Source organism: Macaca mulatta, chromosome 15 (genome assembly GCF_049350105.2).
Source record: "Macaca mulatta isolate MMU2019108-1 chromosome 15, T2T-MMU8v2.0, whole genome shotgun sequence".
Taxonomy (NCBI): Eukaryota; Metazoa; Chordata; class Mammalia; order Primates; family Cercopithecidae; genus Macaca; species Macaca mulatta.
In genome coordinates this window covers 12,528,721-12,554,576 of record NC_133420.1, presented here as the reverse complement: position 1 = coordinate 12,554,576, position 25,856 = coordinate 12,528,721, and the positions used below count along the sequence as shown (strand labels likewise).

General features: G+C 47.7%; 1 protein-coding gene and 1 pseudogene across 1 annotated transcript; one reads left to right on the top strand and one right to left on the bottom strand.

Annotated features, from left to right (window-relative positions):
- LOC114675847 (uncharacterized) overlaps positions 1 to 9,781 on the bottom strand; it is a 30,795-nt pseudogene extending 21,014 nt beyond the window's left edge.
- A 5,440-nt stretch (positions 9,782 to 15,221) lies between these two features.
- On the top strand, positions 15,222 to 21,347 carry LOC144334841 (SH3 domain and tetratricopeptide repeat-containing protein 1-like). Its single transcript, XM_077966599.1, has 3 exons — positions 15,222 to 15,595; positions 18,391 to 18,432; positions 20,203 to 21,347. The coding sequence occupies exons 1-3, from the start codon at positions 15,448 to 15,450 to the stop codon at positions 20,904 to 20,906; spliced, it is 894 nt and encodes a 297-aa protein (XP_077822725.1). The 5' UTR covers positions 15,222 to 15,447; the 3' UTR covers positions 20,907 to 21,347.
- Positions 21,348 to 25,856: the final 4,509 nt, after the last annotated feature.

The window sequence follows — 25,856 nt, the reverse complement described above, 5'->3', positions numbered from 1 at the left end:
CCGGGAGGCGGCTGCTACAGCAAGCAAGCCGAGATTGCACCACTGTATTCCAGCCTGGGCCACAGTGAGACTCTGTCTCGAAGAGAAAAAAGAAAAAGAGTAAGAGTAAGTTAGGGCACCCACTATGGCAAACAGTATGGAGGTTCCTCAGAAAACTGCAAATGAAATTACAGTGTGATCCAGCAGTCCCACTACAGTGTAGATACCCAAAGAAAAGGAAATCAGTGTCAGAGGGGCATCCGCACCTCTATGTTTCCTCCAGCACTGTTCACCATAGCCAAGATATGGAATCAGCCTCGGTGTCCAACAGCAGATGATGGATAGAGAAAATGTGGTGTTTATACACAATGGAGTACTATTCAGCCATAACACAGGATGAAGTCCTGTTATTCTCAGCAACATGGATGGAACTGGAAGATATTATGAAATAAGCCAGGGACAGGAAGTTACACAGCACATGTTCTCTTATGTGGAAGGCAAAAAAGAGTGGATCTCATTGAAGTTGAAAGTAGACAGAGGATCCTAGAGGGTGAGAAGGGTGGGGGAAGAGGGAGATAGAAATTTGTTAAAGGATACAAAATTATAGCTGGATAGGAATAAGTTCTAGTGTTCTATAACATAGGATGACTATAGTCAACAAGAACATGTAGTTTCAGGCTGGGCGCGGTGGCTCATGCCTGTAATCCTAGCACTTTGGGAGGCTGAGGTGGGTGGATCACCTGAGGTCAGGAGTTTGAGACCAGTCTGGCCAACGTGGTGAAACCCCGTCTCTACTAAAAATACAAAAATTAGCCGGCATAGTGGTGGGTGCCTGTAATCCCAGCTACCAGGGAGGCCGAGGCAGGAGAATAGCTTGAACCTGGGAAGGAGATTGCAGTGAGCTGAGATCACACCACTGCCCTCTAGCCTGGGCAACAGAGCAAGACTTTGTCTCAAAAAAAAAAAAAAAGAATATATAGTTCCAGATAATTGGAGGAAGGGTATTGAAAGTTACCAACACAAAGAAATGATAAATGTTTGAGATGGTGGATATGCTAATTATGCTGATCACATACATAACATGTATTATAACATCACTCTGTGTACTCCATACATATGTACAGTACACAATTATGTGTCAATTAAAAAAAAGCTGAACTTAGATTGGAATGGCTATGAAGTAGCTAGCTTTTTCATATTTTTGATATAGACCCTAGGCATTTATTTTAAGTAAACTACCCTTGGCTTCAGGAAATGTTTAGTATTTGAGTTTTAACCTTGCATTTTATAATATAGAGAAGTAAAACTGTAGGTTTACTTTCGATACGGTCATAGGGGTTTGCAGTGATGACTTTTTTATGTAATAAGGGGGAAATATACCTTAATTAATAGGCATACATGCTCATTTTTCTTACTCTTACACATTTTTAGTTGTTGTCCAGGCATTGTGATACTTATGTAAACAGTATGCAATATCTTAGGTAGGAATCAGAATTTTAAGGTAAGAATACTTAGAGTTATATATTTTCAAACTTTCAAACTGGACATTTTACATGTCCATTATATAACAGTAATTAAATTTGAAAAAGACAATACCTGTCTTTAATATGGGTGATGCTCTAGGATTTTTTTTTTTTTTTTTTGGAGACAGCGTCTGACTTTCTCCCAGGCTGGAGTGTAGTGGTCCGATCATGGCTCACTGCAGCCTCAGCCTCATAGGCTCGAGAGATCCTTCCACGTAGCTGGGACCACAGGTGTACAATACCATGCCCAGCTAATGTTTAAAATTTTTGCAGAGACAGGGCCTCCCTCTGTTTCTCAGGCTGGTCTGGAATTCATGGGTTCAAGTGATTCTTCTGCTTCATCCTCCCAAAGTGCTGTGATTACAGGCATGTGCCACTGCCTGGCCCCATATAAGTGGGATGATGACTTGAGCCTAGGAGTTCCAGACCAGCCTGGGTAACATGGCTCAAGACCCTGTCTCTACAAAAACTAAAAAAATGAACTGGTTACGGTGGCACCTGCCTGTGGTGCCAGCTACTCCAGGAGACTGAGGCAGGAGGATAACTTCAGCCCAGGAGTCGAGGCTGCAGTGAGCTCTGATCTTGTCATTGCATTCCAGCCTGGGTGACAGAGTGAGACCTTGTCTCTTAAAAAAAGTTACTGACTACCTGATTATTCATACGAAAAAAACCCTGAACTCTGCTCTAAACCTCATACCTCGTACAAAAATTAACTCAAAATAGATCATGGATTAAAACGTGAAATACAAAATAAAGATGAAAGGAGGAGCTAGAGACTGGGAGAAACTATTTGCAAACCACATGTCTGATAAAGGACTCATATCTATAATATATAAAGAACTATCAAAATTCAGCAGTGAAACCAAATCATCTAGTTTGAAAATGAATAGGAGACCTGAAGAGACATTTCAGATAACATATAAGCACATGAAAAGATGTGCAACATCATGAGCCATCAGAAAAATGCACACTAGAGCCACGTCACTATACACCTATCAGAATGTCTAAAATAAAAAGTAGTAACAAGACCAATGCTGGTGAGGATGCAGGGAAACCGGATCACTCACACTTGGCTGGTGGGAATGGAAGATGGTAGGGCCATTCTGGAAAACAGCTTGACAGTTTCTTAAAAAGCTAAATGTGCAATTGCCGTAGGAGGCAGCATTCACATTCATGGGCTGTTATCCCAGAGAAATGAGGACTTATGTTCACACAAAAGCCTATATGTATCTGTTCATCGCAGCATTATTTATAAAGGCTAGGAACTGGAAACAGCCCAGAGACTGCTCAGCAGGTGAATGGTTAAACAAACTGGTGCACCCAGGCCCCAGATACCACTCTGCAGTAGTTAATGACATCCTTGTTCATCAGTCTTTCAAACTAGAAACCACCATCATGCTTAATCCCCTTTTTTCCATCCTGGGTCTGAATGGACTTCATTTTGCATTTCTTTCCAATGCATTTTCCCTCTGTCCTTTCTGGTTGCACCTCATGCCTCATTTGAACGGTTGTAAGAGCCACCGAATTGTTTCTCTGTCTCATCATGGAATCCTTTCTACACTTCATGGCCCACATTGCCATTGGAAAAATCTTTCCAAAACATGAACAAACTAACTTAAAAGAAATATCCCAGGTAGCCTTCCAAATAAGTATAAGCTTTCTGTTAGAAGTTTGACTTCTTGTCTATAGGGAACCCCAGGACTGTAGAGAGACGGATTTGCTGTCTGCATTTTCAGATCAGGCAGAAATCCCTGGAGGGGCCCATGTGGAATAGTGGCACAAATACCGGTTCTAGAATCAGAAGCCCTCATATCCTGGTTCTAACACTAGCTGGATGTTGTTGGGAAAATTTTGGTTTCAAACCTCAGTATGAGGAAGCATACCCAAGGGATCACACAAGGCTGCTGGGAGAAGCGGATGAGGGGCATGGTGACCATGCTGTGTAATCCGTGAAGCACGTCGTATGTGTGAGAAGTGGAGCTGTGTGGATAACGGTTCTGGAATCATTGTATGAAAACGATGGAAAGCACATTCGTAGTTCTGCCTGATGATAGCACTGGGCACCTGTGTTGTACGTGACTGCAACATGGGTGAGGCCCGGGTCAGTACAGCTCACAGTTTGGTTTTCATGCAGTTAGAAAGGCCCGAGAGGACCCTTCCCCCTCCAGCTGTAGGAAGGAGGCGGCTGTCTCCTGCCTCTATTTGGTGGGATTGTCTGTGGCTCCTTGGGGACAGGAATGCAGGGAGTGGGGGAAGAAAGCCGGCCTGACTGCTAACTAGTCAGCCTTCCCCCAGGAAGGAGTGGAGGGGTCATTTCGTGGTAACTTGCCAAGTCTTTTTTAACCCATCTGCTCTTAGAAATGATCAGCATGACAAGTAAAAGACCCATTAGAGACAGATGGGCTGTGTGTCCCGTGCCTTTGTGGCTTTGTGGCCTCAGAGCTGCCAGAACTCGATAGCTTTCTGGGGAATGCTGGGTCAGCCAAGGGGCTGAAAATAGTGAGAGGAAGAAAATTCCCCCTCGCTGCTCTGGTCTGGGAGTGATTACTGAGGAGAGCGGCATGGAGGGCCCAGCCGTGGGGTCCCTCTCAAGCACGCCCTCACCGCAGTGGGAATGCGGATCTCAACTTCCCTAGGCCTCCGTGATTTTCGTCTGTCACATACTCACGTCCAGCAGGGATGTCTATGGTGATGAGATGAGGGAGCATCCTAGCACATGTGGCACTTAGTAGGCTTGCGGTAAGTGGACTCTGGCGCCAGTGGGACAGGAGACTGGGCGCTGCGTGTGGACGCACTCACGTGCTGGTGTCTATGGGTGGACAGAGGAGAGAGGGACGCTCTGCCGTTCTCCTTTGGTCTGTCACCCCTCCTTTTGTGAACAGAATCCGTGAGTGTATTCTGTTGCCGCAGTCAACTTAGTAGGCTGATTGCTCAATTTTCTGCTTCCACTTTTGATTTCTTAAGAATGTGAAAAGGAATATTTCCGTTACTTTTCTGGTGGATGGCATACATTCCTTGATATCACCTTAATGCTTTTTAATTTCGATGTATTTTGGATGCTGGAGCTTGCCTGACATCTGTTTTTATGCCTCACCCTCTCACGTAACTGTTGGCCACACCAGGACCAGAGACAAGTGACCAGACCGATTGATAGCAGGGCTAGGACTGGAATTCTGCAGCCTTTTGATGCCCAGCAGGCTCTGTTTTCTGTATTGCACTGCTCTTCCCTGTTTCAACCCTTGTTAGGACAGTGGATGTGAAATGTAGCTGGGCGCTTTTGGGGGTGTGATAGAAGTATGGCAGATGCCTCAGACTGGCATTTTTCTCTGACTCTGAATTCTCATGGCTCAGAGTCAGTCTCTAGGCTACTGACCGGGAAGATACAGGAAGCTGCTCTGTATGGCAAACTATGCCAGGGCATTTTTTTCACCCGGCAATTTGTTTGGTTTGGACTGGAATATATCTCTGATGTTGGTTTCCTTGCCAATATTATTAGGGAGTGGAGCCTGACTTGAACTTAGCCCGATTCATAGTGCTTAGAATCTCAGTGAGTGTGTGTTGAACTGAGTGGAAGTGTGAGAGCATCTTGGACAGTGGTTTGCAAACCTAGCTGCTCCTGGGGGCTGTGAAAAAAGCATGCTTGCTTACTCCAGACCAGTTGAAATAGAATCTGTAGGAATGGAGCCTGGGCAGCTCTAGTGCTGTTAAAGACCCCCAGATGGTTCTGATATACCGTAAAGGTTGAGATGCACTGATCCACAGTGAATTGGAGTCCTGGATCATAGACATGCCTTATGCTTTCACCAGCTTAGAATGGGTCTTGTGCTTTAGAACTGTGAAAAAAAAGCGTTACCCAAACAAATGTGGAAACAGCCTAAATGCCACCTCCTGTTACTACCTGCCATCAAGTATATTTAGCAGTTATTCACTCTTTCCTGATCTCTACCGATTCCACCTTTTCTTCATGGAACAATAATTTGACAGTTGGTTATGCAGAACCAGAGTAAGTCTAGTTTGACTGGCGGGAAACGATTTTGGGTATGAAGTACCCTTTAGGCATTTATTGAACTCTTGTTTGTACCACCGCTGTGCTGGACAGTTTATAAATATTACTTCTTTAAACAAGGCCTATGGAGCCAGGCTGCCTGGGTTTTGCTAAGTAGTTGTGTCATTTGGGGCAAGTTTTTAAGCTTATATAAAACTAACTTTCATCTATGAAATGGGATGACAAAAGGTCATTATCATCTCACAGGATCGTGCAAATGTGTGTGTAAAGTGCTTAGTTTCGTGCCTAACACATAATAACTAGTTAATAAAGTTATTATACCATCGTCGTCATATTTAAATGTAAATATTAAGAGCTAATAAATTGGTAAAAGGTACTATACCTTTACCCCTTGACTACTTTAGTTTTAAGTGGTTGGGTTAATTTATCCCTTAAATATTGGCCTCTTGAATATCTTGAATTTCAATTGAACGTAGCCAGAGGATTTCATAATTGGACGATTGCCTCTGGAAGTTGGAGCTTTGTTTGTTCGTTTGGTTTCACTTCCTACACTAAGCATGTGGCTGTGCACACCTTTATGGTGACTTCTGGTACTGGGGAATCAAAGCTTCATTCGCTTCTTTGGAGGAGATGATCTTACGCTATACGAAGCACTCAGACTTTGTTAACTGTGTACCATCCAGACAAGACCAGGTGCTTCCCATGGCAGCCTGTTCTTTTCTTAGCTCTCTCATCAATCTAGCCTGTTCCTTCTATTCCTCTTTATACTAGAACTTGTCTTTGAACAAGGAATGTTGTTTTGTCACTGCTAGGTCCCCAGCAATTAGTAATGCCTAGCACATACTAGGTGCTTCCTGAATGTTAATAGGTGATAATCTAGCAGAACACAAGATAAATCCGCAGGTTGAGATTTAAGCTGTGTGGTATGAACGCTGCATTGGCAAACTTATTAAATCAATTTTGTTAATACAAGTTTAACATATCTTAGTAACTGACTTAGTTCAGGAATCATTTACTGAGTGTCTTCTAAGCCAGACATTGGGGACAGAAAGGTAATAATATATGATCCCTGCCTCATGCACAGGAAGTCTAGTGTGATGGAGGGCACGTGCCAATGGCTGCCATGGAATATGGTGAGCATTAAGATAAAGGGGCACCCTGCATGCCCTTGGAGCACAGAGCACGGTTTGTGTTCTGGGAACATGGGCTTCATGTGAAAACACAATTTAAATTTTCTTTCTTTTTTTTTTTTTTTTTTTTTGAGACAGAGTCTTGCTCTGTGGTACAGGCTGGAGTACAGTGGTGTGATCTCGGCTCACTGCAACGTGCTTCCCCCAGGTTCAAGCGATTCTCGTGCCTCAGCCTCCCGAGTAGCTGGGATAACAGGTGTGCGCCACCACGCCTGGCTAATTTTTGCATTTATAGTAGAAATGGAGTTTCACCATGCTGACCGGGCTGGTCTTGGACTCCTGACATCAGGTGATCCTCCCACCTCGGCCTTCCAAAGTTCTGGAATTATAGGCATGTATGTATTCATCCTTTTAAATATCTGCGGGTAGAACTTCACTTTAAATGGGTACTAATTAAACTATTGAATGACTTTAGTATGGATTGAATGACTTTGCTTGGGCCTCGTTTTTAATTTCCTTCATTAGAGGAAAAAAAAAAATGCACGTTGAATATCCCTCATCCAAACTGCTTGGAACCAGAAGTGTCTCAGATTTCTTTACATTTTTGGATTTTTGAATATTTGTATTATACTTGCTGGTTGAGCATCCTGAATTCAAAAATCCAGTCTGAGCTGTTCCAATGAACATTTCGTTGAGCGTCACGTCGGCACTCAAAAGTTGTGGATTTTGGAGTTTCTGGTTAGGGAGACTCATCCTGTATGGGTGCTGGGTTGTTGCAGGAGTTCCGGACCAGAGGTTGGGTGACTAGGCTTTGGTTTTCGCTTTGTTACTAAACAGGCTGTTTTCTTCCATAAGCTCAGCTTTAGATCCCCCGGTTGTCAAAGAAAGGAATGGGCCATCTGATGTTTAAGGCCTCTGTTAGTTCTGACTTGGAGACACCTGGCTTCAGTTCATCTTCCTTAGGAGTGGACAAAGAATATGGGAATTTTGAAATTGTTAGTCAACATCTACAGGGTCGTTGCAGCCTGGTTTTGGGTAAAGGTCATCTTTAGTGAGCCCAGGGAGAAACAGTGGTTTAGCTGTCAGCTGAGAGGGGTAAGCGGTCCTATTAATTTTCCTCTGTGTTCGTGAAAGCATTGTTAAGGGTCACAGCGTTAGTGGAGCAGGCTGGAAAGAGGAGGGGAACTCACTGTTACAGGTTATATTGAATGTCTTTTCAGTCACTAAATGCTTTTTATGATATGCTTTTCAGGATTTCAGTGTGGTATGATTTCTCTGTGTTAAGCACAGGAAATTTAACATCAGCAAAAAAGAATGCTCTTTTTTTTTTTCTTTGAGATGGACTTTCGCTCTTGTCACCCAGGCTGGAGTCCAGTGGCGTGATCTCAGCTCACTGCAACCTCGACCTCCTGAGTTCAAGGGATTTTCCTGACTCAGCCTCCTGTGTAGCTGGAATTACAGGTGCCCGCCAGCATGCCCGGCTAATTTTTGTAGTTTTAGTACAGATGGGGCTTTGTCATATTGGCCAGGCTGTTCTTGAACTTCTGACCTCAGGTGATCTTCCTGCCTCGGCTTCCCAAATTGCTGGGATTACAGGCATGCGCCGCCATGCCTGGCCTTGAATGTTCTTTCTATGGGAATCTACAAAAGCCAGCTTTTGAGTCTAGTGGCAGAAAACCTCTTCTTCATTGTTGAGCTGTGCTGTGAGCTTGGAGGGCTTCAAGTCCAGCTGAAAAAGCTGTAGTATTTTATGTCAGTTGGCTGTCTTGGAGAACTTAATGAGCACTGGGCTGGAGTGATACTGTCAGAGTTCATGAGCTGTTTGAGACTCTCAAAGCCTAGATACTGGGGTTGCCCAAATACATTGGCTGGACTCACTATTTGTCTCGGGAGTCGGGGGATGGAAAATGCTGTGGTCTTAACTCTTCTCTTAATTTGACAGTGCTGTTATTAATGGTAAGAATGATTTCATACGGTTGCATTTTGCTTTGTAATTCACAGAGAATTTTAAAATCCGTTATCTGATTTTATTCCCTCAGCAGTTCTGTGAAAAAGGTAGAGCACTTTCATATCTTCTGTTTTCCTGTGATTCTCTTGTGGCTCACAGAAGCTAAGAGCCTTCACCAAGGTCATCGGGTGAATGAGTCGCAGAGCTGGGAGTAGAGGCTCAGGCTTCTAGTGACCCTGTTTCTTCCTTGATAGCACGCTCTGGTGGCGCTATGTTCAGGTAACTGCGCATGCTCGGTTTGGTTTTTGTAAATCCCTGCCCCATTTCGGGGGAGGTTCTTGGGAGGCTTCTATTCGTTTTGGAGCATTTAAGTATCTTGTCCTCTCTCCCTCTTCCCAGATGCATGGCCATTTCTGCAGGCCCCCAGGCTGGCCCTTGTGCATGGGGGCGTCTCCTGCCTCCACGTTGCTTGCACGCCCCCTTCTGAAGGTGCTCTTCCCCGCATGGAGCCCCCTCGTGCTGCCTCTACACTGCAGGCTGTTCGGTAAATGTTCCTAAGTTAGCATCGTTGTTTTCTAGAAATGGGACGGGGTATGGATGCCAAGTTCTTTTCTGTGTGAAGTCTTCGATTGTATCATCTTGCCTTCCCCGTGTGTGCTCCTTGAGGTTGTCGCTGTGCTGCGGTCATCTGTGTTCCCTAGGGTGCCTCCCTTGGAGTCCGGGCCGTAGCAGACATGCAGTCAGTGTTCATGGCCTAAATGAGAGAAAGGCCAACAGAGTCATTAAATCTGGAAAATGACAAGTGAGGGAAAGGAATTTTTATTGAAGGCATGTGAAAAAGAATCTTTTTAGAAAAGTTGACCTGTTTCTCAACTGGAGTTGAATTTCAGCTCAGAAAAACAGCTGTGTGCCCAGAGGGCTTTGGGATTTCAGTTTGTGACAGATGAATTGAATTTGTTGTTGTATGAATGTGCTATCCTTTTGTGGTTTTATTAGGCCTTTCTCCCAAATGGAATCGATTTTTCTATAAAACTCACACTTCCTTTTTGAGAAGTGTAACACTAATTGTATGGGATTGTCTCCCAAAAAATTACCAGCCAGGAACCAAACACGCTGCCTGAGACTCACGGCCCCTGGTTTCTGCCTGTGCAGCTGCAGGGCAGAGAGGCACGCTCGAGCCGAAATCAAGACGCATGTCTGCATCTTCTCTTTCTTGACTGCTGTTTCGTCTCTGAGCTGGCCTGCCTTCAACGTCTAGGAGCTTGGTGGGTGTAGACACATTACGGTATGGAGGAGGGATATGGCGTTGCCACAGCCAGGAGACTCGCTGAAGTCTCTGTTCTCTTCCTGCTCACTGCTCTGACTTTGTATAAGTCACATTTGTAGGGCTGTGCACAGTGGCTTACACCTGTAATCCCAGCACTTTGGGAGGCCGACCTGGGAGAATCTCTTGAGCCCAGAGTTTGGAACCAGTCTGGGCCACATGGTGAAAGCCCATCCCTACAAAAAATGAAAATTAAAAAATTAGCCAGGTGTGGTGGCTCATGCCTGTAATCCCAGCTACTGGAGAGGCTGAGGTGCGAGAATCACTTGAGCCTGGGAAGTCGAGGCTGCAGTGAACCATCATCACGCCACTGCACTCCAGCCTGGTCAGAGCAAGACCTTGTCTCAAAAAAAAACAAAAACAAACAACAACCATGTGTAATAGTGGGAGTAGTTAACTTTTGAAAGTTTAGAGAAGAGTTCCTAAATACCTGTGACCATGGACAACTTACTTAGCCTTTCTCTGCCTTAGTTTCCTCATCTATGAAAAATGAGAGAATATGGCACTGATCTTAAAGGATTTCAACGAGATCCAAATGAGATCAAACTCAGAGACTGGCACCTCGTGAGTGCACACTCAATGTTACTATTTCAACATTTTAGAGGAAAAAGAATGCTAATGGGTCATTATGGCTAAACATAGTCTATCACTGACGTTACTCATGGTATTGGAAGGAACTTGAATTCCTTATTGATAGTGTGATGGAGAAAGTATTTTGGGCATTGGCAGTATTTACTCAAAGAACAAAGGACGTGTCTGTCCTAGTCTTGATCTGCATTTTTGTGTGTCTGTGCTCTTTATAGACAATTAAGACATGGAAGCCTGTTTATGGCAAGCTGGCAAATTCAGCAAAACATGGAAAAACCTGTTAGCACAGTTTGCACGTGTGCGGGCACAGAGCAGCCAAATGAACACACACGTTTTCCTGTATTTTAAAACTCTCTGGAAAAAAGAAAAAAGACATTAAACCATTGCCCAGATGGCTTCTAGAGCTAGAACTTTTTCCTTGAAGTACATGAGTATGGCTGTCAGACATCTGAAACCCGAAGCCATCTTAAAACATCATTTGGATGCTACCCCCTGCCTGCCCTTTTTTTCCATTTGTAAGAGACAAGGATCCAGGAAGGAAAGTATCAGCTTACAAAGGCTTTTGTTACAATTAATCGTTCATGTTCTTTCTTTTGGTATCTTATTCTCTGTTTACATTTTATTTTTATTTATTTATTTATTTTTTTTGAGACAGATCCTTCCTCTGTCACCCAGGCTGGAGTGCAGTGGCGTGATCTCGGCTCACTCCAAACTCTGCCTCCCAGGTTCAAGTGATTCTTGTGCCCTAGCTTCCTGAGTAACTGGGATTACAGGCGTGTGCCACCACGTCCAGCTAATTTTTATGTTTTTAGTAGAGACAGGGTTTCTCCGTGTTGGTCAGGCTGATCTTGAACTCCTGAACTCAGGTGATCTGCCTGTCTCAGTCTCCCAAAGAGCTGAGAATACAGGTGTTAGCCACCGCGCCTGGCCGCTGTTTCCATTTTGTAACGCTAGCATCACCCCAGTGTAGGGTGGCTAGGGGTATTCTTCTTTCCTGTTTCCTGGTGTATTTTCCTCTACAGTATTAATCTTTAACATACTTTTTGGTAGTCTGTCTCTACCTAGAAAAATATGTGTTCCCTGTTATATCACCAGTGCCTGGCACATAGATAGTCAATATTTGTTGAATGAATGAATGAACGGGCTGAAAGAACCTTATTCTTCTTTCTTCTGTCCCTTCACACCAAATGCTTTTGGAAAATGCTATGTGAACAGGGATCATAAGCAGGAGAGGTTACACACATGGCTGTGGGATAGCCCATGATCCTCAGATACTTGTCTGGAAAGAGGTGGAGTACTTGAGTAGAAATGATACAAGATAATTTCTTCAGAAAATCAGCCAAGTGTCATAGCTTTTCACAGTGATGTTCGCGTATGTGTGTATGAAGAGCTGTCGTGGCCTAGAATCACGGGCCTTTAGATCCCTTGTACGGATATAAAAATAAAGGCCAAGGCCCAGGAGTGCTGCAGGCCACCGAGATAGAGTCCCTGTCTGCCCTTCTCAGTGTCCGGTCACTTCTCACTGCACTCCCCTCTTTACTGCTAAAGCCACTTTCCCTGACTCTGAATGTGTAACCACGAGGGAGAAAATGTCCTCCAGGCTCACAGTATGTGGAGAAAAAGCCCAGCAGCTGAAAATAATGTTCACAAAGTTTGTACTTAGAAAAAGTGGCCATTTCTATCATGTCTTTAAATTTCCCTGTTTCTCATACATTTTATAAACAAGACATTAGAAGGAGATTTCGGGAACAGCAACTTTAGAACAAGGGGGAAATAATCAAACCTAGAGCATTTCAGTTTCTGTTTTCTTCTCAGTTTAGGGCTGAGGCACTTTAGCTTCCTGTCTAAGGGACTACTCAAATCTGATTAGAAGCTATTGTGGGCTGGTAATTATCCATAATTTTAGGAAGACAGATGCAGCACCAACTCTGTTCTCCAATAACAGGCTTTATTAATTTTAAATTTGCATGGCAGGAGAATCAGATGGCGAGGTGGGATAAGTGTTCAGATGCTTGGTCATACTTCCACGTATCACATGGGGATTTGGGACCGGGGAAGCCCGCTGAGAACTGATGATTGTCTGTCCCCTAACCAACTGGGTTCTTTTTCATCCTGAGCTCAGAAAGATTGCTCCTACTGCAGCCAGGGAAGACGGGTTGTTGACTGGTTAGAAATCATGGCAGGTTATTTTCTCCACCCGCAGTTCGCAGTTGGAAAGCAGAGCTATCAAAAAATTATCTTCTCTATTGTATTTCAAATCTGGGTGTTTAAAAAATTATATAAGCAAATTAAGCATTTATTGGATAGTAGCTGTGTGTGTTCTTGATGCGAATGAGAGGTGCATTCCCTTGTAAAATCCCTGGGACTTTATAGGAGGATGTGAGCCTTAGAACAGAAGTTGGTTTTCTAGATGATGATGTAGACATGATGCTGAGCACTAGACAAAGATGTTGATTGAAGTGATTTAAAAAAATTTTGTCTGAGTTCAGATTTTACACCAATATTTAGAAAATCTGCAAAAGGACTTGGAGGAATGTTCTCAGGCATCCAGTTCAGCCCCCTGCGCACATTGTCATAAAATCCGAGTGTGTGTACAGGGAGATGCATTCCTTTCTGTTCTCATCACAGGTCCTTCCCTGGCTCTGCACCTGCCTGTCATGCACGTCCGTGTGAGGAGACCACCAAACAGGCTTTGTGTGAACAATAAAGTTTTTTAATCACCTGGGTGCAGGCGGGCTGAGTCCGAGAGAGTCAGGGAAGGGAGATAAGGGTGGGGCCGTGTGATAGGATTTGGGAAGGTAAACGAAAATTACAGTCAAAGGAGGGTTGTTCTTTGGTGGGCAGGAGTGGGGGTCACAAGGTGCTCAGCGGGGGAGCTTTTTGAGCCAGGATGAGCCAGGAAAAGGAATTTCACAAGATAATATCATCGCTTAAGGCAAGAACCGGTCATTTTCACTTCTTTTGTGGTAGAATGTCATCAGTTAAGGTGGGACAGGGCATTTGCACTTCTTTTGTGATTCTTCAGTTACTTCAGGTCATCTGGGTGTATACATGCAAGTCACAGGGGATGCGATGGCTTGGCTTGGGCTCAGAAGCATGACATTGTCCTCTTCCCGACCTTCCCTACCTTTTCCCTCCTGTGCGGTTCTCTCACAAAGTGAATGGCCTCAGCCACAGCTTCTCTGCAGCTGCATCAGACTGTGGCGACAGGCATGGTGGCTCCTGCAGGGCCTGCTCTCCCCACGGAGCCCAGTCTTGCTTGCCGCTGCAACCTGGTCACCATTTTGCACCGAAAGTATGTAATTCTACAGAATGAGAGCCAACATGCTGGGAATGGAGGCGTCTTTATCACGGTGCTCTGCATATTTTAATCTTGGGTGGAAAGTATGGAAAAGTATGTGACACCTGTGGTTTGATGCCAGAAGGACGTTGTGAACTTGAGGTGGACTGAGGATGTTCAGGTGCAACAGGCATCCCGGCTTCATTAAATGAGACTTCTCCATCTCCCTGCCAGGCACGCACAGGTGTATGGCCACATCTTATGTGTTATCCTTATCTAGAGTGCGCCTTGTCGTCATGCTTAAAGTTCCATGATGATATTCTGCCTCATAGAGTAGGTCCCAAACCACATTCAACACAGAAATGTACTCTTGCTATTCTACATAGAAAGTGCTTTCATATACCAAGTGGGAGAGCAGTCCTAAAATCTGGGCTGGAATCGCAGAAGGAAGGCATTGGAAAGCAACAGATTCCCTAGTCCAAAGCTGATTGTTGATGAACCTAGAAACAGGACCAAGAGAAGTGAATTTGCCTAAGGCCCTAACAGTGTCTCACGGTAGCATTTGAACCTAACAGTTTCTTGACCTATTTCTTTAAATGATTAGTCATGCTTCCTCTGATTCCTATATAAACGTATTCCTCATTCATTCTTCTGTTTCAGTGAATTATTGCAGTGCTACCACGTAACAGTATTTGAGTCAAAATGTGGCAGTGTTTATCCTTTTCCAAGGTTTTTAGTTGCACAGTTTGTCAAAGTTGTGCTTACAGTTTCTTGTTGGTTGCAAGGTGTCCTTTCAGAAGCCAATTGTGTGGTGTATTTACGTTGATTGTTGGAGGTAGTTTGGTTAGAACCTACTTCGAGTGTCTGGTGTGGGCCTGGGGGACAGTGACAACTGCCCGCTTCATGGGCAGAGATGAAGTAATTGCTTCCTGGGAACTACCATCCTCCTGGCCACACTCTCCAGCCCATTTCATTTGTGTTGGTTTCCTTGGCATCTGCATGGTTCTGGCTTCATGTGAGTCTCATTTATTTTAGCATATGACTTCAGGCTGTGGGGAAGAATGGCCATTTTAGCACAGAGATGCACACAAAGGAACAACTGGCTAAATGTGTGTGAAGACATTCTTGGGGGGGGGGGTTTATTTCTTTTATTCTGTAACAGGCAGTCTGGGAAGCATTCTGGACATGTGGCCTGCGCTGTCACAGTTCCTCCCTGCAGGATCGCAGATGTTTGGAGATTGTAGTGATAACTGTTATCATTGAGAATGTCATTCTCACAGGCTCTAATAAGTCAGGATTTATTCAGTGTTAATTTGTTAAAGACAACTGTGTTTCTAGCCAAATCCATGGGAGACGTTTCTCCTGGCAGTGTTGCTGGGGGTATTCCCGTGGCTTAGTCTTAGGGGAGCACACACCTTTGAATACTGCTGAAGCTGTGAGTACCCAAAGCGCACCGGAGTACTTTTGCCATACGGGGTGTTAGTCACTGATACACGTCTCAGTCAGACCTGATGGATTCTTGACCCCTTCCTTTTTTAATTTTTTAATTTTTATTTATTTATTATTTTTTTTAAGAGCACAACCCCTCAGGTGGCCACCATGAATCTCTGGTGTTTTCAGTTGGCTGCAGCCTATTTGTCATCTGTGGTTCAAACATACTCGAAGCCTGATGATGCTTGCCTCGGTTGTTCTTCTGCTGTGTGACCTCCGCGCCCGCAGGGTTCAAGACTGTCAGAGCTGGGAGCCACCTTCACAACTACCAGGGTTTCCGGAACCTCCTTTATCTACTCCTGGGGATGGAAGAGATGTCATCAGAGGTGAAGGCCTATTAGGTTTACATGCCATTGATAATGAATGAGGTTTTCTTTTATATAAGGGGAGCTTCTTATAACGTGCTTTACTAGGGTAAAGAAGCTTTTGAGGTTTGTTTTCTCTGGAAAGATAATTTGTGATCCTGCAGTTGTTTTCAACAAAAATATAATTTGCATACAAGTGCATGTTGTATTACTGAGCACTGGCTGACAAATGGTTCTTAACTCGTCATTCACTCCGCCACTGTTTCTTGAATGGCATATGTGTGCCAGCTGTAGTAGGAACTTGCTAGGCTCTAGGACTAACCCTTATGAAATAGGGGTCCTGGGGGAAGCAAATGCATATAACTATAAACATTTGAGGGGATATCAGAGGGGGTGCCTATAGGTGCAAAACTTCGTTCATTCATTGCCCCATCTAGGAGGTTTTGTGTCTTAGCAGCGTGTTCCATAGCAACACATCCCTCTATCAAAATATTCATCATATTATTTTGAAATTCTCTGCTTAGGTATGTGTTTTTCCGACTAAGTTTAGAACTGGTTAAGGACAGGCTATGGCGTATGTATTATATATATCTATACACACACACATATTTATATATATACACATTACCATTTTAAATATACAATATATATTTATATATGTACACACATATATATTTCTCCCTCTCTATATATACATACACACCATACACATATATATACACACACACACACACACACTTCTACTGCCAAGCACAGAAAGTCAAAACTCGGCAAGGGTTCTTTTAGTGTTCATGAAAAAATAGGTGTGTTAGTTGAGAGCGTCCTTAAGTTGCCAGGGGAAAGACAGGATGGATTCGCAAAGGGAGATAGTGTGTTTTTTTTTTCTTTGTTTAACTCTTGAATTCCAAATAATTCTGACTTATGGAAAAGTTGCAAAAATAGTACACAGAATTCCCATATACTCTTCCCTCAGATTCCCCAAACATTTCACCCCATTTGTACTTTCTCTCTCTGTGGATATAATTTTTTTTTTTCTGAAATGTTTGAGAGTGGAAGGTAGAATGCAGAGCAGGGTGAAAGGCGGAAGGAGAGAGGTGGGTTAGGAGGCTCTTTTTTTTTTTTTAACCTTCTAAGATGGAGTTTCGCTCTTGTCATCCAAGCTGGAGTGCAATGGCACAATCTCGGCTCACTCTAACCTCTGCCTTCTGAGTTCAAGTGATTCTCCTGCTTCAGCCTCCCGAATAGCTGGGATTACAGGCGCCCACCACCATGCTCGGCTAATTTTTTATATTTTTAGTAGAGGGGTTTCACCATGTTGGTCAGGCTGGTCTTGAGCTCCTGACCTCTGATGATCCACCTGCCTTGGCCTACCAAAGTGCTGGGATTATAGGCATGAGCCACTGTTCCTGGCGATTGGGAGGCTTTTGCAGTAACCCAGAGCGCTATGATGAGGGCTGGACCTGGTTGGAAATGATGAGGAAGGTGGGAAGTGGTTAGGTCTGGCATATATTTTGAAAGGAGAGTTTAAATGGGTTGGATGACAAGAGAGAGAAAAGGAAGTTTTAAGGATGATGTCAAGGATTTTGGCCTGAGTAACTGGAAGACTAGAGATGCTGTTATTGGGATCGGGAAGACTATGGGAGGAGTGGGTTATAGCAGGGGGAATCAAAAGTGTGTTTTTGGCATGCTAAATTTGAGGTCCAAAAAGGGATGTGAAGAAGTGTTGGCTGGGCACCGTGGCTCACGCCTGTAATTACAGCACTTTGGGAGGCTGAGGCGGGCAGATCACCTGAGGTCAAGAGTTCGAGACTAGCCTGATAATTATTAAAATCGATGATTGATGTTTACTAATTAATCATATTATTGCTTCTAATACTGCAGGGGGTGAACACCTACCTGTGATGTTATTCCTAATATCTAGGGACAGAGAGCATGATTTTAGTTTTAATACCACAGTAGGTGTACACTCACCCTGTGACACTGATCCTAGTATTGAGAGGGGTAGAATATGACATGACTCCCAACATAACAATGAATGGACAGCCACCCGGTGATATTGCTCCTAATATTCACAGAAGAAGCATATGATATTACTCCCAATATCCCAGGGAGGGTACAGCTCTTCTGTGATATGGTTCCTAGTATCTGGAGGGGGAGAGGATGATAATAATTCCAGTATCGCAGGCTGTCTTCACCCACCCTGTGATATTGTTATTAATATCCTGGAAGGGAGAGGATGATATGACTCCCCATAGAGCAGGAGGCGTACACCCAGCCTGGGATATTGTTCCTAATATTCATGGAGAGGAGAGGCTGATATTACTCCCAATATGGCAGGGGGTGTACATCCACCCTGTGATATTCTTCTTAATATTCCAAGGCTGAGAGGTTGATATTACTCCTAGTATTGCAGACACCGTACACCGCCGTGTGATACTCTTCCTGATGAAGGGGAGAAGATGGTATTAATCCCCATATCGCAGGAGGTGAACACGTACTCTGTGATATCTTTCCTAGTATGCAGGGAGAGAGAGGATAATATTATTCCCAATATTGCAGAAGATGTACACGCCCCCCCCATGATATTGTCCTTAATATTCCAAGGCACGGAAGACGATGTTACTCCCAATATCGCAGAAAGTGTACACCACACAGTGATGTTGTTCCCATGATCCAGGAGGGAAGAGGATGATATGACTTTCAACCCTTGCACCCTGCAATGCTCTCACCCTGCAACACCGACACCAGCTCAACCTGACATGGGCCCAGAGGTGGTGGCTGGGGGTGTTCATTGCTTCTCTTTTCTCCCTTGGTAGGCTCAGTAGAGGAAACTGAGACCGAGCAGCCGCAGGAACAAGGTAGGTTTTGCCCGTGGTTCAGGCTTCCTCTGGTTATGAGCTGGGCCTTGGAGTAACGCCGGGGGAGGGGACAGAGGTGAGTACAGTGGGCATTGGATGCGGCTGTCACACCTCTGTGGTGTGGGCCGGGGACTTGAGGGACATCGCTTGAGGTGGGCCTGACCCTCCCGTCTACTCTGGCACTGGAGGCTGTGGGGTCCCACACTTCTTCCAATGAACATGCTGACCCCCGCCTGGTCCCCGACCGAGGTGGGGCATCCTTTCCACTGCTGGGGCCCACATGTAGCTGTGGGTTCCTTTTTCATGACCTGGAGAAGCTGCAGTTCACCCTGTGCTCTGCCTCAGAGATGGGAGGCCACACAGCCCTCAGCGGGGAGCAGAATTCAGAGTCTTAGGTTGCAGGGGCCTCAACTGAGGTCCCTGAAGGGTCTGCTCCTTCCTGAGGGGCTGATTCAGGGAGGCCCTCCCGTCTCCCCTCTGCGGCTCTGTCGCTTCCCCTCACACAGGGTCCTCATGTGGACAGCCTGGTGATGTGGATGCACCAAGGGCCCTTGGAAGTTCCCTGGGAATGGGATCCATCCCAGTACATTTGGGATGCAGGCACAAGGTCCCAGAGGAGGCCCGGGAAGCCACTGGGGAAGGGAAGACTGTTGTAGGTTTGCCTTGGGGAGGGGGTGGTTCCACCCTCTGCCACAGTCTCTGGAGCAAAGGCACGTGGCTCTCCAGCTGCCCCGGAGGCCAGGGTAGTGGCTGGGAGGGGCTGTGTGCCTCTGCCGGGTGGGGGAGATTTCTTAGCTAATCTAGTGTAGTCAAGTCACATTTGCCTCTAAATCATATTTATTTATTTTTTTAATTCCAAGGCTTTACAGATGAATAAGGAGACAGTTTGTATTGAAAATAGTTTTACATGTGAGCTTGAAACAGAGAGTCTGTTTAAATCTAGTTTTTCCCTTCCCAGTAATGCCTCCTTTCATCCCAGGTTTTCCAAGAGGAAATGCGCTTGTTTGCTCACCTCTGGGAGGGGGCTTTGGCTAGGAAGCCACCAAAACCAGCAGACACCAGTGGGCTGCTTGAGCAGTCTGGCCTTTGTTAACCCTTTAGGAACCGTGGGCTTCAGGTTTTCAGACCATCCAAGGTGAAGGTGGCCACAGGGGCCTGGAAGCTTTCCCATCCTTCCTGCAGGGATGGTCCGTTTCCCTGCACGGAGCTGGGTACATGGGTACAACACCCCTGTCCTGTGCCGTCAGTGGCTTTACCAATTTTGCATAGCAGCTTTTGAGCTGATCAATAGCTCTGATTGGCTGTTGAGGATTTCATGGATTCCTATACCCCACCGGGGGGCCCAATATGCTGACAAAAGTTAAATTTGTAGTTGTAGTGCTGCATATACATGGGTCCAGTTAGAAGGCTTTGATTCTATCTAAAGGGAAAGGCATCTCTGAGGGATCACTGAGCTGACATAGTCTCCTAAAACCATGCTATCAGGTGGGCGACAAAGCAGGACAGGAGGGTGATTTTGTAGGAGAGTCAATTTTGTAGGAGAGTGATTTTGTAGGTGATTTTGTAGCAGGGCCACGGGCCTGCGTGTTCTCTGTGTCCCCGGAGATCGTACGTGCTCCAGACCCTGGGTTTGCATTGCGCATAATTCTCAAGGGCTCATGGCAAGCTGCGCCAGGGACACAGAGGACGGGGATGCGGGGATCCTGCCCCAAGTGGACCAAGGACTCACTGTTGGACTCTAATCTGTCTACGTGTTTTTGTGATTTGCAGAAATACCTCCACCTTGCCTGGGCCTGGAGCCACAGGAGACCCTGCCGAAGGTGAAGAATGTTCTGGAACAATGCAAGACCTGCCCAGGCTGCCCCCAGGAGCCAGCGTCCTGGGGTCTCTGTGTAGCATCCAGCAATGTGAGCTTGCAGGACCCCAAGGAGCCCTCCTTCTGCTTGGAAGCTGAGGACAACTGGGAGGATCCAGAGGTCATGAGCTCACTGCTGCTGTTCCTGAACACCTCTGGATTCAAGGCCAGCTTCTGTGGCCTGTACAACCTGGCGCTGCCATGGCTGAGCAGCATGTTCAGCAGCTTTAGCGACGAGGAGGAGCTGACTGGGCGCCTGGCACAGGCCCGAGGGGCGGCCAAGAAAGGTGGCCTCCTCATGGCCCTGGCCAGGCTCTGCTTCCTTCTGGGGCGGCTGTGCAGCAGGAGGCTCAAGCTGTCCCAGGCCCGGGTGTACTTGGAGGAAACACTGGGGGCCCTGGAGGGCAGCTTCGGGGACCTGTTCCTGGTGGTGGCTGTGTACGCCAACCTGGCCTGCATTTACTGGAAGCAGAACCGGGAGAAGTGTACACAGGTGGTTCCCAGAGTCATGGCCCTGCTCCTGGGGACGCCTGGCAACATCTGTAGCACCGAGGCGGACGGGGAGGTCCTGCAGCTGGTGCTGCAGTGGGCGGTGGGTGGCCAGAGCCAGCAGGCCTAGGCCCGGGCCTGCTTCCTGCTGGCCAGGCACCACGTGCACCTCAAACAGCCTGAGGAGGCCCTGCCCTTCCTAGAGCAGCTGTTGTTTTTGCACAGGGACTCGTGAGCCCCAGAAGCTGCGTGGCTCTCAGACTGCTGCCTACTACTGGCTGACATCTACAGCCGCGAGTGCCTGCCCCACCTGGTGCTGAACTGTGTCAAGGTGGCCTCATTGAGGACACAGGACTCGCTGGCTGGTTCACTGAGGAACGTGAACCTGGTGCTCCAGAACGCCCTTACAGCCACCATGGCTACCATGGCCCAGCCATCACCTTCATGACGCAGGCGGTGGAAGCCAGTGCTGTTGCCGGAGTACGTGCCATCGTGGACTTCCTGGTGGCCCTGGCCTGGCTGCATGTGCTTCATAGGCAGAGCCTGGTGGCCCTGAACATCCTGCAGTCTGTCCAGGATGCAGTGGTGGTCAGCGAGGACCGACCAGGAGGGTGTGATTGCCAACATTGGTGGCCGTGGCTCTGAAGAGGACGGGCCAGACGAGGCAGGCAGCCGAGGGCTACTACCATGCCCTACGCGGGTGGCTTGGGACCTGGGCCAGCGGAGGAACCAGGCAGTGGCGCTGGCCAACTTTGGGACCTTGTGCCTGCACGCGGGTGCCAGCAGGCTGGCCCAGCACTACCTCCTGGAGGCTGTACGTCTGTTCTCGAGGCTTCCCTGTGGGGAGTGTGGCCGGGACTTCACCCACATACTCCTGGGCTACCTCTTCACCCGCCAGGGCCCGGCCCAGCAGTGCAAGGGCTACTACGAGTGGGCCCTTCTGGTGGCCGTGGAGATGGACCACGTGGAGAGTGAGTGCCCCAGTTCCTCCTGTGAGCCTTCTGGGGCCACTTGGGTCAGGGCACACCTGGGGTTTGTGATTCGGAAACAAGTGGTGGTTTTTCCACCATCGAAAGCGCTGAGTCATGGCCAGCAGCAGATGTTGGCAAACGCCCTGGGGACAGGCCGTTCCCATGCAGGGCCAGCCCCTCTGTGCCCTACTGAGGCAGCCAGCTCTTCCTGGTTTGCCCAGGGACCATCCTGCCTTGAGCACGGAAAGTCCTGTGCGCTGGGAATCCCTAGACATAACCCTGGGATCAAGGCATGTTGTGCTGAGCTGGGACTTGGGGCCCCTCCATGAGCCAGGCCCTGAATGCCAGTTCTTGTGCCTGTGTTTGCTTGGTATCTCGGCAGCCCTGTGCACCGGTCATCCCACTTCACAGAGGACACAGGGGCGGGTGATTGGCCAAAGCCACAGAGCAGTTCACGCAAGAGCAGCTAGTGCTAAGTGTGCCAGGCCCCACCCACAAATGGGGCTTGTGGGGTCCTCGGGAGGGAGGTGCTGAGCGTGGGAATGTGAGCTTCAGGCCAGAGAAGCCACAAAAGGGTGAGTGGCGTGATGGCGGGGCAGAACTTGGCCCCGGGTTAGGGAAGCCTCTTTAGTCTGGGACCAGAGCGTTGAGAGGATTTAGTCAAGTAATAGGTGTGGATGAGGGGCTGGTGGTGTAGCCTGTGTGAAGGCCCAGGGGTGAGCGAGTGGGGGTGAGTCAGCGAGGATGGGTGGGGTGTGAGTGGTGGTGAGTGAGCGGGAGTGTGAGCGGGGATGAGTGGGGTGTGAGTGGGGGTGAGTGAGCGGGGGTGAGTGAGCGGGGGTGAGTGAGTGGGAGTGAGTGAGCGGGAGTGTGAGCAGTGGTGAGTGAACAGGGTTATGCAAGGAGGTGCAGATTTGGGAGGGGGTGGGTTGGGTGCTGGATGGTGAGAAGCTCTTCTGGAGAGCTAAGCAGGGCCTGGGGCCTCAGGCTGTGGCTTGGCCTTTTCCCCAAGAGCACTGGGGAGCCATGGAGTGCTATCGAACAGTCAGTGCAGACCGAGCAGTGAACGGACAGTAGGTGGGCAGGGCTGTCCGAAATCTAGGCCGCAGAGAATAGATGAGGAAGTTGAGTGCAGGGAAATGGCTGAGACAAGGGATACTGCTGAGTCCCCTCTGCCTTGCAGCGCTTTGTCATGGCATAGTGACACCACTCAGAGGTGCCTCCTGTGGCCTGGACCAGAGCTCCAGGGGCTGTGCCCAAATCTGAATCTGCTCATTTCCCAGCACAGGCCTGGCACCCACTCCTGGCCCTAGGAGTGATGAGATTTTGGAAAGGACCGTGTGAAGGGGCCCCGGTCCCACACATCTGCCCAAGGAGGGTTGGGGGGTTCAGACCCAGGCTTCTTCCCCAGGGACATTCTCTGACTGGAAGGAGACCCTCCAGGAACCCAGCGCCCCAGCCCCCACTGCAGCCTCCGGTGGCTCCTGGCACAATAGCCTGTGGCACCTCCTCCTACGAGGCCCTCCCCTGGGTGCTGGGGGATTCAGACTTGGAAATGCAGGCCAGGGAACGGGGATCATGCTTCCCTGTCTCCCCACCCTGAGCTGAACGGTCCGGGAGACCGAGGGCGGGGCTGATACCCCACATGCTTCCTTGGGGTCATTTTTGAGTCACTTTCGGTAGTTTGTGTCCTTCTAGGAGTTTGGCTGTTGTGTCTAGATGGTCTGGCTTCTTGGTGTACAATTGTTCGTAGTGTTTTCATGGAATCCTTTTATTTCTGTCAGGTCGGCAATCATGTTTCCTCTTTCATTTCTGATTTTAGAAACTTGGGTTTGTAATTGTTTATTTATTTTTATTAGAGATGGAGTCTCATCATGTTCTCCCAGGGGGGTCTTGAATGCTGGCCTCAGCCATCCTTCCCCCTCGGCCTCACAAAGTGCTGGGATGACAGGCGTGAGCCATGGTGCTCAGTCTCTGATTTTCGTCATTTGTGCCCCATCTTTGTTTTCTTGGTCAGTCTGGTGAAAGATTTGTCACTTTTGTTATTATTTTCAAAAAACCCACTTTTGGTTCTGTTGATTATCTCTTTTGTCTTTCTATTCTCTGTATTTTTACTTCCCATTTCCACTCTCATGTTTATAATTTTCTTCCTTTTATTCATTTTGGGTTTAGTTCATTTTCTAGTTTCTCAAGGTGGAAAGTTAGGCTTTTGATTTGAGATTTTTCTTCTTTCTTTCAATGTAGACATTTACAGTTATAAATTTCCCTTTCAGCACTGCCTTAGCTACATCTTGGTGTTTTTGATACACTGTGCTATTTTTTTTTTTTTAAGTTTTGCTCTATTGCCCAGGCTGGGGTGCAGTGGTGCAATCTTGGCTCACTGCAACTTCTACCCAGGTTCAAGTCATTCTCATGCCTCAGCCTCCTGAGTAGCTGGAATTACAGATGTGCACCACCACACCCGGCTAATTTTTGTATTTTTTTTTTTATAGAGACAGGGTTTCTCCGTGTTTCCCAGGCTGATCTCAAACTCCTGGACTCAAGCGATCCTCCCGCCTCGGCCTCCCACAGTGCTGGGATGAGAGGCGTGAGCCACCGTGCTGGCCCGGGCTGTGCATTTGTTTGTATTCTTTTCAAATTAATTTTCAGTTTCCCTGATGGTCTCTTCTTTGACTCACTGGTTGTTTAGGAGTGTGTAGTTTTCACATATTTTGGAATTTCCCACGTTTCCTTCACTGTCGATTTCCAGTTTCGTGCCAGTACAGCTGAAGAACACCTCTGCTTTGGTCTCAGTCCTTCTCCCTTCACTGAGGCTCATTTTGTGGCCTGGCACATGGTCTGTCATGGGGAATGTCCCATGGGCGCTCAAGAGGACTGTGTATTCAGCTGTTGTTGGGGGACGTGTGTGACAGATGTCCATTCGGCGTACCTGGTTTCCAGTGTTAATCTTCGGAATGTTTCTGACACTAGAAAATCAGAAGCTTTCCACCGTTCCCAGCGCCCTGGCTTTGGGAGAGGCCAGCGAGCTTGTGGGTTTGGAGCCTGGTTGCATGAGAGAAGCATGTGTGGAAATGCCAGGGGCCGGCTTTGAACCCCATTCCCCCAACATGATGCCATGTGTGGCAGACATGACGCTTGGCTTTGCTCTCTCAGGGTTCCATCTGCGACAGGGGCTACTTGTGCCCCTGGCCTCATCATCTCAGGCTGAAGGCGGCCCTGGTCCTGGCCAGAGGGGCTTTGTGAAGCAGAAATAGATGGCCTGGTGCAGGGGCCGAGCCTGGCCAGGACCTCGGCCCTGGGAGTTGTAAAGAAGGCCGGCCTGTACCATGAGCATCTGCACCAAGCTGTGCCCATGTCACGGTGTGCTCGGCGTCTGCCCTTGCACAGGTGCATGGCCTGTCTGAGCTCAGGCTCCCCGCCTACGGGGCCCAGGTTCACAGAGGTGTGAAAGAGGCAAGCACGGCGCAGGGGCCTCCGAGCACAGCCAGACTCGCTTCGATGCTGGGAGGCTGACGTCTTCCATTTTGTCTTCTGCCCAGGCCAGCTGCCGGCCATCCAGCGGCTGTGCTACTTCTACAGTGTCGTCATGCCAAGCGAGACCCAGCGTGTCATCTACCACGAGTTCCAGCTCTCCCTTGCCCGCAAGGTGGCCGACAAGGTGCTGGAGGGGGCAGCTCCTGGAGACCACCAGTCAGCTCTACCTGTCCCTGGGCACCGAGCGGTGAGGGCTGGCTTTGCAGTGGTGGGGGTGTGGAGGGGGGCAAGAAGGTTGGGGGGACAGGGCAGGGAGGGGGGCACAGGGAAGCTGGCCCAGGGGCCTCCTCAGCCCCTTTCCTTTGGATCATTTGGTTCCTTGGCATCAGATGCTTTGAGCTGGTGGGTCTGGGGTCGTCCCAGGGCTGCTGCTGGCTCGTGAGTCCCAGCTTGAGCCTCCCTTGTTGGGTCAAAGGTCATCTCAACCCCAGCAGAGGCAGTACGTGCACTCTGGGCTGTTCTTCCTACTATGGTGGCTTTTGTCATCTGACCTGTGCCTGCCCTGAGTCTTCACTCCTAGCCTTCCTCTGTCCCCTTAAATGTGACCACAGCAGCCATCTGTGGCTTCTCTCCCA